Source organism: Mesocricetus auratus, unplaced genomic scaffold, assembly GCF_017639785.1.
Source record: "Mesocricetus auratus isolate SY011 unplaced genomic scaffold, BCM_Maur_2.0 Super-Scaffold_100027, whole genome shotgun sequence".
Taxonomy (NCBI): Eukaryota; Metazoa; Chordata; class Mammalia; order Rodentia; family Cricetidae; genus Mesocricetus; species Mesocricetus auratus.
This window is the reverse complement of record NW_024429208.1, coordinates 15,278,075-15,290,814: the sequence shown is the minus strand read 5'-3', so window position 1 is coordinate 15,290,814 and position 12,740 is coordinate 15,278,075. Positions and strand designations below refer to the sequence as shown.

The 12,740-nt window shown below is 47.4% G+C and overlaps 1 protein-coding gene across 1 annotated transcript in view; it reads left to right on the top strand.

The window, feature by feature from the left end:
- Ccdc6 (coiled-coil domain containing 6) overlaps window positions 1-12,740 on the top strand; it is a 96,312-nt gene that overhangs the window by 42,003 nt on the left and 41,569 nt on the right. Inside the window, exon 2 of the mRNA XM_005070791.4 lies at window positions 1,334-1,483. Within this exon, the coding sequence (XP_005070848.1) occupies window positions 1,334-1,483 (150 nt within the window). The remainder of the gene's footprint in view (window positions 1-1,333; window positions 1,484-12,740) is intronic.

Sequence of the window (12,740 nt, the reverse complement as noted above, 5' to 3'; positions counted from 1 at the left end):
TGGTATCAAGGTGGCGGTGTGTGTGGAGTAGTTGTGTGACCCTTTAATGATAAAGGTAGTGGCTGCTCACTGTCCTGTCCTTCTGGCTGTCTGGTGTCAGCAGAGGCGTGGAATTTATGCGGCTCTCTCCCTAGACTTGGCTGTGTGCTTTCTGCTTGTAAATGCCAGCAGTAGATTTTTAAAACATCTATTTAAAATAATAAAGGATGGGGCTGGAGAGATGGCTCAGCAGTTAAAAGCACCAGCTCCTCTTCCAAGGTATCTTGGTTGGATTCCCAGCACCCACACAGTAGTTTACAGTCTCTTACCCTGGTCCTGGCTTCCATAGGCACTGCACACACGTGATACCCAGACATCCACACAAATGCCCATACACATAAAATAAAAATCTCAAAGAATGTATGTGGAATAAATATATCAAAACGTTGGAATCTTTTGCTTTGTATAGAGTTGAGTCCCTTATCCCTCTAAAAGGAATTTTCCTCCGGAGTGGTTATGCTGTGCTGTTTGTTAAAGTTCTTGGGGAGATGAGAGGTGACCCATGGAAGAATGTTGTCACCCACTGCATTATGCCTGTCCCCTTTTGGTGGAGTGTTCCCAGTGATTTTTCAACTCAGTAATGTCTGCTTTGGCAGCCACTCTACCACTTACCCCTGAGTTCTAGTAGGGAAAGAATGTAAAACGGGAAACTTCTCTCTGGTCTTCGGGTTGGCCTGGAGGCACTTAGTACCTCATGATTAGTAGTCAGGACTCGCTACCTCTCCTCTGGGGCAGTTCCACAAACACACAGATGTGCCTCGGTTTATTCGGTGGCATTGAGGGAGCGTCCCCTAGTCAGCTGTGTACAGCACAGGCTGGGTCCAGTCAGGAGATGTCTTTGTATGTTCGGGTGTGAATACTTCATGGAATCTCTCTAGTCTTTGGTAGTTTGACCTATCACTTTTAAGAAAGAGCATGCATAGCCCAAGGAGGCCCTTGGGCTCATAGTATGAAGTTGTCCCTACAGCCACTGCTGAAGTCCTCTGCTTCATATGTAGGGGTGTGAGGTTCACTGTTAAAAACCGGCTCTCCTCAAAATAGGCACCTCTAGAAATGAGAGCTACGGCCATGGGTGGTAGCGATGCACGTCTTTAATCCCAGCGTTCGGGAGGCAGAGTTCGAGGCCAGCCTGCAGTGAAGGTTCCAGGACAGCCAGGGCTACATGGAGAAACACTGTCTGGAAAAACAAAACAAAACAAAACCAAGGAAAAGAAATAAGAGCTGTGTTAGTTTGGGAGATTCTCTGTGTCCTCACCACATGTTTTTGTTTTGTTCTTTTAATTCTTCTAAACAGCAAGCCAGGGCCGAGCAGGAAGAAGAATTCATCAGTAACACTTTATTCAAGAAAATCCAGGCCTTGCAGAAGGAGAAAGAAACCCTCGCCGTGAATTATGAGAAAGAAGAGGAATTTCTCACCAATGAGCTCTCTCGGAAACTGATGCAGGTAAATAGTATCTTCCCCACCCTGCCCGCTTGCCTTTTCCTCCCTCTCCTGGAAAAATGGCTTTATAGAGAGTTTCATTTTACATGTGCCAATGCGCAGCTGTCGCCTCGGTTCTGTGTTTTTAAAATGCTGGGGCGCGGATCCTTCAGACACTGGCTCTGGAGCCCACCTGCTCAGGAAGACAGGGAGTGTGGTGCCCGAGTCTTCGAAAGACTGCCAGTGGTCATCCGCTAAGCACAAGCAAGGCTGCACCTAGGTAGCATGGTGGCAATGCGTGTCTCGACGCCTACCGAAAGATTCCTTTCTGCTTCGCCGGTGGGCCTCCTGCACTCACGGGTCTGGCTGTGAAGTGAGGCCATCTTCTAGCGGGTGAGCGGTAAGTTTCTGCCCGGCCAGACTGCCCCCTCTAGTCATGGGGTGAAGCCTTGCACCAAGCACACACAACAGGAGGAGTTCGGGTCCCTGTTAGAAACTCATCCCCCTTCCTGTTTGTAGTCACAAAGGTTACTAGCAAAATAAAACTAAAACCCTCTACGGCAGTGGTTCTCAACCTGTGAGTCACGAACCCCCTGGGTCTGAAAAACCCTTTCATGGTGGTTGCCCAAGACCATCATTGGAAAACACAGATCTTTACATTACGATTCATAACGGTAGCAAATGCAGTTATAAAATGGCAGTGTAAGTGATTTTATGGTCAGGCGTTCACTACACCATGAACGGTATTATAAAGGGCCACAGCATTAGGAAGGTTGTGAAGCGCCGCTCTGTGGAGATAGTTTGCATGTTAATTCATAAGAGTTTAAGACTAGGATACTGAGAATAGTGGGCAGGTAGGTGGCCATAAGAAGGCCACCTTTATCCGTGCTGCGGTGTCATCGAAGGAAGTGCGTGCTTGTGTTTCCTGTTGACCAGCATCATGCACGGTTGCCTTCTTCACAAGAGAGAGTGAGTTTTAGCCAGGTCCCCTGCAAGAAGATACGAGAGGCTTGTCAGCACTGTGCTAGGTTCTCGCCTGCTCACACAGAGGCTCCCCCAGGGAGCTTTGGCATGTATGTAGAAGCAGTAGCTTTTCCCCTTTTCTCAATTTCTGGTTCCTACTTGTTGAATAAGGACAGTGCTGCAGCTTGTATGACACTGGATCCCAGTGGTGGCTGTGGGTAGGGGACTGATGCAGGTGGCCAGGGCCGGTCATTCGCAGAGGCGCACAGCAGAACATTTGGCACACCTTTTTTTCTTTTTTTTTAATTATTCATTTGCATTTTGATGTAGAGAGAAGAGGGAGGAGGTTAATTTGACTTGCTGTGGCCCATGTTGTCAACAATAGGTAGCTTATTCGCATGCTGTTTCTAGAAGCATGGGGACACCGTCACAACCACGGACACAATCACAGCTTGTTTTTCCTGTGTCATCAGTTTTCTTCATTTTTTTTTTTTTTAACAATGCTGCAAGAAGCCTCCTTTCTTATTGAACTCACATTGTTGTTAGTGTTTGGCTGAAGTGACTGACCAAACAGTGAGATTTGTTTTCTCTGTAAAGTCTCAGTTCTGGGGCGAGAGGTCATGTTGTTTGCTGTAATTGGTCTTCCCATCCACCTGCCTTAACCTTTCCAATTAGCGTTGGTGCCCCCCCTCCAGGTAAAATACGAAAAGAAGAGCAAAAATGTAAGAGCCATATGCAGAAGAACGTGGTGACGGTGGCACACCCGGCACAAGACAAGGCTTGGGCTTCAGATGTGTTGTTTCTCCCAGCGTTTAACAAATTCAACTCCACCCTGGAGAGCTGTCCAGGTTCTTTCCATGATGCTTAAACCTAAACGTGCTTATGTTATAAACCTGGATCCACACCCCCACCAATGTCTCTCTAAAGAAAATAGGTTAGTGTTTGAACTGTATGACGCACTTAGCTGACCCCTCCCCCACAAAGTAGTCTGAGACTTCATGTGATAGTATCTTGTGTCTACCCCATGTGACAGTGTCTCATGTCTACCTCAAGTCACAGTGATGAGCAGGTATGTCTCCAAACACACTGTCAAACTCTTGCTTTTGGATGTAGGGATGGGTTAGCATGTTCCTAGACAGTGTCTCAGGAATCCTGGCTTTTAGACCTTTAGGTGTTTGTTGGTTATTTACTTGCTTAAACGTTATGGCAAACCTATAGTCTGATTTTTGAGGGTGTAATTCAGTGGCGGTACCTACGTTAACATCTGATGATGTCACTGCCCTCCATCTCCAGAATGTTTTCAAACTGAAACTCTCAACTGATTATCCCCATTGCCTCATCTTCTCATCTTCTTCTAGGTCTTGGGGTTTTGAAGGCAGTGAGTAGCATGTTGCTTGGAGTTAGACATCTCTGGCCTGTCTCCAAGTCGGGCTTATTTTATAGCTCTGTAGCCCTCTTTTGTCAGCTGTTAGCTGTATTGGTTAGTCTTAGTTGAAAACTTGACTTGTACATATGTCCAAGAACCTCCCTCAATTTTTGGTCAGTCGGAGGATTCATAATTACAGGAAAGAACTGTCTGGTGTTTGATCTTCACTCTCCAGGCTCATTTCCTTAATGGATTAAACCGGTCCTTTGTTGGATACTCAAACTCTGAACCGCCCAGTGGGGAAAAACTTTTTCCATCTGGAGGATTGTTAGAGTAATTGATGCCAATAGGCTTTTCCAACTGTGTGATCACTTTAATATGACCTTCGAGGTGTTTGCTTCTGTTGACGATGTTTTGAAATGAAGAGTTTGCTTAGAGGGAACGGTGTTGTAGGTGTCACAGACAGGTACGAGGTAGAGTTGATCTGCTCTCCACGACAGTGTTTAGCATGTTTCACCCAAAGGCCACTGGACATCTGTTTATAGGACAGTGTGGTTTCTATCAGTATCAGATGTTTTCTTAATGTGTATTTCAAAGGGATTTCCAAGTACAAGAGACTTACTAGCTGAGGCTCTGCCGGCCTGAAGGGAGTGTGCCACTACACCTGCCCAAGATGCCTTTAAAAACAAAATGAAGTTCATGTCACAGTAGATGAAGGCCCCTCAGACTACCAATCTGGACAGCAGATACGCCAAATCCTCAGCAGAGCAAGCCACACTCACCGTCAGTCCTGCAGCCTATAGCTCTTTTCTGTCCTGTGAAAACTTTATTCCAAGAAATGTGTGTCTTTCTGAGCGCAAATTGTGGGACCTGCTACTTGAGGAGCAGAAGACTGACCTGAAGGAGTAGTAACTTTGGAAGGACAGTACTGCTCTGCTCCGAGGTCCCTCGGAGAGAAGGCGGCATCATCATTATTTGTAGTTAAAGTGAATACATGTTTTTAATGAGCAAATACAGACTGATATGTGACATGTACGCTAAACGTCTCAAGAGCGGTTGTCCAGAATGTTAGCTAGGGGCTGAGTGTGCAGTCTATTATTTATGAATTAATTTATTCCCTTTTGAGGCAAGGTCTCGATAGTACCCCAGCTCACAATCACAGACATGCACCAGCCCACCTGGCTAGGTAATATTCATTGTTTGTGCATGCCTGCCTTATCTTACTGTGAACAAGTGTTGTTTCTGTAACTAGACACTTTTCTAGTGGGATTGAAAAGTTTTGTCAGCTGGATGTCTTTGTCTTTTGAAAGCTCCCTCTCCGCCCCTCTCGACTTCAGCCCTCAGAGCCCTATGGTCATGGTCAGGAGTTGCATGGAGGACCCTGCAGTCGGTCAGCCTTATTCTTGGGTGATAAAAGATTCTCACTTGTCCCCCATCATTAAGAACTAGTATAATCAAAGTGCCTGGTGGGATTCACTCCACTGGACCCCTGTGTTGCAAAAAAAAAAAAAAAAAAAAAAGTCCTGGTTGCTGGCAACTACTCTTCAGGGGTAACTTGGCTTTTAGCAGCTGGACACCCCCTCCACACACACACACACTTGGTTTTATTTTCACCTGTTGTATCAGGTTCATTTCCCTTGTGAGTGGGTTGGGTGGTAGTTATCACCCCTGTTTCTGATATTTGTCCCAGATATTTGTTCCTTTCTGCAAATAGGACTACAAAAAGCCAGTGAATACCTTGGGCCCCATTCTTTCACCCTAGAATACCAGAGGGTAATAAAAGAATGGTGGATATTCCGTAGTCCTCATTGCTTAAAATCTATTCCAGTTTTCAAGTTGCATACCTTAAAACAAGTGGGTTCATGGTCTTGTTTTGATTTGCATTTGAATTAGGATCTGTCTGGCCCAGGGGGAAATTCTAGACAGAATAGAAATGAGTATACTTTATTATACCGAGAAATCAATTCTATCTTTAATTATATGTGTATGTGTGTGTCTTGAATGTGGATTTGTGCGTGTGGGTGCAGTGCCCGCCGAAAGCCAGAACAGGTTATTGGATCTTTGGATCCCCTTGGAGCTAGAGTTACAGATGATTGTGAGCTGCCCTATGGGTGCTGGGAACTGAACTCTGGTCCTCTACAAAGAGCAGTGGTTACCTGTTACTGCTGAGCCAACATCTCTCCAGCCTCCCGGGTGTCATTTTTGTTACTGGCTTGGCCCCTGAGGTTAGAATGCTTTCTAGAATGACAGTAGTGAAAGTAGTTTTCTAGCATCTGCAGAAACATGGATGTTTTGCGCAGAACTGGGGGCGAAGCTGCTAGCACTAGATTGTCAGCCGGTGGCTTAGGTGAGCATCATTGAGAGGATGATGAAGAGTGCTCCCGACTGGGTGTCATGCAGCAGCAGCAGCAGCAGCAGCAGCAGCGTCCTTCCGTCTCTTACGAGGCAGTAGAAATGGAAGGAAACACAAGAAGCAGCAGCCCGGATGTTCTTGTTTGCCCACTGTTCTTCTGTGGTGCTTGTCAATGAATGGCCCCTGGTAGGCTCATGTATGTTTGGGTATTCAATGCCCATTTAGGTAGGATTAGGGGCCTTGCTGGAGGAAATATGTCACTGGAGACGAGTCTTGAGGCTTGGGAAGACTTGCACCATTTTGAGTTAGCTCCCTCTCTGCCTCCTTGTGGGTCAGGATGTGAACTCTCAGCTGCTCCTGCTGCCACGCTTTTGCTCCTCCATCATAGACTCTTAACCCTCCGATACTGTGAGACCAGCTGAGTGCTTTCTTCTATAAGTGGCCTTCTCCCTCTCACTCATGGAGAAGTTGTGTCTCCTTCCAGCACCACCAGATGGACGTATTTTTTTCCCAGAACCCCCTAAGCGTTATGCCTTTGAGTAGCCCTGAGTGTCTCTAGGCATTGGACATGGACAGAGACCCCCAGTCCATCCTTTTCAAATGTGCATACTAGATTTGAGGCCATTTCCTGCCAGTTCCACAAAGGTGGTAACACATTTTCTTGAGTTTCTGTGCACGCAGCAAAAATCACCTGGCATAGTGGTAAAAAGGGAACTGTTAATTTCAGGGTCACCAAGGTCAGGAATGTCTTGGCATCCATTCCAATGACTATTTCGCCTCCTGTGGGGGAGGTGAAGAGACCTTGATATAAGTTCTTCATTAGGTTGGCTTGACCTGTGGTCCTTGTGGCCCGTGGTGTTTGGAGATAATGCTGACCGGGGGAATTGCTTTTACATTATAGCTGTCAAAACAGTTGGAAGGTTTGTTTTTCTACTTGCTTCCCTCTCCCAATTACCAGGCTCTCATCTCTGTCTGGTTTTCATTTCCTTCCATGGAGCAAATCAGTTCCATTCACAAAACAGCAGCAAGGAGCTGCCAGATTGTTTAAACTGCATTTGAAATGCCACAGGCCCACAAGTATAAATCCAAATTCCCCTGTAAATAGCATGCTGGGCAGCTCTCAGTAGAACAGGATTGCTGTGAGGACTAGAAAAGGAGATAAAGCTCTTCAGTGATAAAAACATTACCAAGTGGCTGGAGAAGAGGACTCAGTGGTTGACAGCACCGGCTACAATTCCAGAGGAGCTGGGTTCGATGTCCAGCACCCACACTGTGGCTTACAACTGTCTACGATTCCAGTACCTGGGGATCCAGCTCTCTCCCGCCCTCTGTGGACACTGAACACATGTGGTGTGTAGATACACATGCCGACAAAGCACCCATACACATAAAATAAAAATAATTGAAAATCCCATTTTCTCTGAAAGTCTGCGCACACGCATTCACACACACACACACACACACACACACACACACACACACACACACACACACACAATCCGTCCTTAAGTTAGTACTGGGTCTGGAAAGATGCCAGAGGTCAGGGGCTTCTCTGTTCTGACTTTGACATAAAATGTGAGGTAGAGGAGATAGCAGGGAAAATAAAGGTTAAGGAGAATAAAAATCATTAGGTAAAGCCAGGGCAGGATCAGCAGCCATCAGTAGGAACACCTTTCAAGCAGAAGAGGATTACGGGACACCTCTGAGGCTGGAAATGCAGTTCCCATCATCTAAAGTAGGAAAAGCAGCTGGCGGAGTAGTAGGTTGACGTGGGAGGTCGGAAGCTCAGTAGAGATGTCTAGACTCTAGACGGAGAAAACAGGCCTTTGGCCGGAAGCCCTGACTCGGCGGAGACATCCGGCTAGTGGCGATAAGTAAGGCTGGAGGTATTGTCATGAGGACTTATGTCTGTAGGAATCGACACCATCACGAGATGTGCCTTGAGGGTCAGAGCCGTCACAGGAGACCGTGTAAGGAGGGTGCCAGGGAAAGCCATAGAACGTGGGACGAGGTGTCTGTGACACGCACAGCCTACGTAGGGCTGTAGTCCTGACACGCAGAAACACAGACACGTAACAGTTGGGAGGAGGACAAATGGCCAAGAGTTTGACCAAGCTACTCTTGGTGGTGGTACAGCTGAGTGGCCAGGACACAGGTGAGAAAGTACAGAACTCCCGCAGAAATGCCAACGGCCTGCCACGCGCTGCCCGGAGAGAAGCGGAGCTGTGGTGTCTTTGGAACAGACTTGCATTTCCTAAGTGAGCTGGGAATCTTGATTCCCTGTGATGCAGCGGCCACACTGTTTCCTCGGGGCACTCTGTGTGCACCTGTTCACCCCCCCCCCCCCCGGAGAAGGGGCTCTATGGTCTATCACTCCTAAAGAACCACCAGCCAGACATAACTCGGTGTCCATGACCAGTAAAGGTTGAACATGGCATGCTCATTTAGTAGGACATTCAGTGCAATAAAAATAAGAGCCGCAGTTAAAGGTATCACGAGTACGTTTTAACAGTTGAAGCCGGATAAAAACGCAAAATCAGGCAAAAACTGGTGTCTAAAAATGTACAGGCGGTGAAAAAAAAAAGAAAAGGAAATAAAGGGATACGAGGAAGTGACTACCATGAGAATCAGGTTGAGGACCTTGGGGAGGGGTATGGTTGGCACATGGGGCTTTGGGGAGCCTGGATTTGTCAGTTCGGGTGACGGCTCTTGAGAAGACAGTGGCATCCACTGCTTGCATTCTGTGGCCTTGCTAGTAGCCTCTCGCTGTGTCATTTAATTTCAACACCGTCACAGCCTCTTTGGTGCTGATTTGGTACCCTCATAAGGGTGTTTTCTGTGCATACTGTGTTGTTTCGACTCATCCTGAGGCTCATTCTAGGGTAGACAGTGCACACAGTGTGTGGGTGCCATCATTCATCCAGCCACTGTGTGAGTTTTTTGGAAATATTCTGCAGTAAAGAGTCCTGGTCACCGCCCTTAAGGGCAGTGCAGTGTGGGCGGCAGCTTACGTCAAGGCTAAGCCAGAGACTTTGGCTGGAACCCTGCATTTTCCTCTTACCTGCAAGGCTTCTGGCTGTCTGCTAGCCTGTGAAGACAAGCTTGTGTCCTGTGCCGTGCAAGGGGTCACAGTTCCCTAGCCAGGTGAGGGCGAATAAAGGCAGCAAGTTACCCTAGGTGCTCAGTGTGTGACAGTGCCCTCAAGCAGATTCCCTACTTTTAGAAGGACGCGTGCTTTAAAAGTGCCACCAACTGCCATTAAAATGCACAGGAACAGCCAACAGTGTGCTCACTGCAGTGTGAGGACGGTGCACATTGTGCCGAGGGACAGGTGACCATGAGGGACAGGCACCATGCAAGTCCTGAGCCATCCCACGGTGTTAGTAACTTGGGATGGGGGAGTCAGGCTCTGCGTGCAAAGGTATAAAGTGACAGGGGCACAAGGCGGAAGTAGAGGCACTTTCTGGTAGGAACAGACCCATGTGACGACCAGTATTGTCACCTTTACCCCTAGGCCTGAGTGGTCTCCAAGTTTAGCAATTTTGAGAGTCAGACTGAGGGAAAAAGACAAGGCCTTTGCTTCTGTGTATATGTGTAGTCTGTGTTCAAATGCATACACCTGTGTAGTGTACATGAGTACGTGGGTGTGTATGTAGGCCAGAATTATTGTATGATAGGTATCTGGTACTTCTCTCAAAAGCTCTTTATTTTCTCCTTCCTTCCTTCCTTCCTTCCTTCCTTCCTTCCTTCCTTCCTTCCTTCCTTCCTTCCTTCCTCCCTTCCTTCCTTCCTTCCTTCCTTCCTTCCTTCCTCTCTCCCTTCCTCTCCCTCTCTCTTTTAATGTGTGATGTGTGCGCATGTCTGTTTGTACAAGTGTTAGCCTGTGCCTTGCACTTCAGTAGAGACAAAGTCTCTTTGTTCGCTGCTGTGTATATAGGTTAGCTAGCCTCAGAGTTTTCTGGCTTCTCCTGTCTCTGCCTCAAACCTCCCTTACAAGCACTGGGATTGCAGATGCTTGCGCCAGCGCTGCATGCGCATGCAGCACACACACACACACACACACACACACACACACACACACACACACACACACACACACAGTGGTTTTACACGATGGGTTCTGGCAATTGATTCACCACAGACCCAGCCGACTTCCATTTTTGAGATGGCTTCTCTCACTGAACCTAGAGCTCTTAGATTCAGCTCTTCGGTTGGCCTTTGAGTTTCAGGGATCTGTTTGTCCACTCCTCCCACCCCCTCCCCAAGCTCTGGTTTTACAGGCATGCTGACACCTCACACAACGTTTTACATGAGTGCTGGGCCAACAGCATCCTCAAGCTTACAGGGCAGGTGTATTTCATTCCCTAGCCCAAGATTTGCCTCTACAGCCACTCCATTACTTAGGGCCGTCTATTTCTGCCTTGGGGTATAAATCTCATGCTGTCCACACATTTAGTGTGGAGGAAAGCCAAGGAGCTGACTGGACTAGATTGCAGAAGGATTTGAACATTATACAAATGTCTTTGGACTTAATCTACAGTTAGTAGGCAATCATTTTAGAGCATCGAAGAAGGGCCCTGGAGTATCAGGGCTTGTCTGCTGTTCTGGCTAGATTTATAGCAACTTGACACCAACTATAGTCATCTGAGAAGAGGGAACCTCAATTGAGAAAACACCTCCATAAGATCAGGCTGTAGGCAAGCCTGTAGGAAATTCTCTTAATTGGTGATTGTTGGGGAGGGAGGCTCAGCCCATTGTAGATGGTAACCATCCCTGGGCTTGTGGTCCTGAGTTCTATAAGAAGGCAAACTGAGCAGGCTATATGGAGCAAGCCAGTAAGCAGCACCCTCCATGGCCACTGCATCAGCTCCTGCCTCCAGGTTCCTGCCCAGCTTGAGCTCCTGTGCTGATTTCCTTAGATCATGAACAGCAATATGGAGGTAGGTGTAAGTCAAATCAACTCTTTTCTCCCTAAGTCGCCTTGGCCATGCTGTTTTCATCACAGCAATAGAAACCCTAACCCAAGCATCTGCTGAAGCCCCAGTTGGGTTGTGGAGATGTCCATTGACGTAATGTCATAAAGGATAGTAAGACCTCAGCTAGCCTGGGTCATAGAGGGTGTTTGACAGCTATGGTAGAGGCTAAATTCACGTGGTGGAAGACAGATGTGAGGGAGCTTGTGTGTGTGTGAGGGGGTTGGGGGTGGAAATCAGAGCGGGTTCTTAAGTAAGAGACCCTCACGGTGATGGTGATTCCAGAGCTCATGGTGTGTGTCTGAGTTGCCTCTCAGCACAGAGCTGTAAAATGGTTTCCTGAGAGGTGATTAATGCCCTCAGGCATTTTGGGATATTTTCTCAAGGAAGTGACAGTCCAGTGACTAACTCCATTTACTGCCCTGTGGTGGGTTTTACCTGATCCCCATGCAGGTGGCTGTGGCTGTACAAGCTGCCAGTCATCTCAGGATATTGGTGGGGAACAGGAAGTCGTACACAAAGAGGCAGATTACTGTTCAGTGGGGCGCCTTGGATCTCCTTGAGGAAGCTGGGTCCCAGGGTGGCACACAGATGCTGACCGTAAGACCCACAGCAATGCTGTGCAGCCTGGAACCTGGCAGAGGACACTGCCATATAGAGGGCTGGCCAAAGCAGCCTCTGGGAGCTCCTGTGGCTGCTCACAGCGGTGCCCAGGGTGAGGGGTTACAGTTTCCCTCCCCGTTGTAGCAAATTCTATTGAAAGCATAAGTTCATCCGATTGTGTACGCTTGTCATCCCAGCTCCTCAAGAGGCTGAGGCAGGAGACTTACATGGTCAAGGCCCACCTAAGCAACTGGGCTCCTGTCTTGAAGTGAAACCTGCAGGTGAACATCTATTATGTAATTCGATCCCAGTTTCATAGATTTGCTGTTGTCAATATTAACAATAAACCCCACAACTAAGTGTTATATGTTGTTCCATAATCATCGAAATTGCCTTCTATAGAGTATACTTAAACTATTCATCTCAAAAAATTATTTTATGCATATGCACGTGCACACCTGAGAGTATATATGTGCATTATATGCGCGCATAACCTGGAGAGGTCAGAACAGGGCATCAGATCCTTTGGAACTGGAGTTAGCATTGGCTATGAGCCATCATGTGGGTTCTGGGGACAGAGCTCTGGTCCTCTGTAAGGGCCATGTGAGACATCTCAGCCCTTAAACTCTAATTTTCCAAATAGCCGTTTTTTGTCCAAATGAGCATGTAGCATTAAGGAAACGCTGCATTAATGAGCTGCATTAAGGAAACGCTGGTGGATGATTTTTAGACATCTTGTAGCGTTCGCTTGCTTACCTTACTTGGGATTGTTCGTAAGAGGCACAGACCTTACTAGCAGCGTGTGAAGGACTCTGGTGAGATTAGAAACTTTAAGGATGGATGTGAGATTTTTACCCATATTGGAGACAGCAGGGAGGGTCCTGGAGCTAATCTCTGGCGGTGGATCTCAGGCCTGCCTCTACCAGGGTTCCCTGGAGGGTTTGTGGTGCCATGAGCTAAGGTTTGAACCAGCAGGTGGATTCAGGATGTCCATCTGAGCCCTTTTAACATCCAGGATGGCTT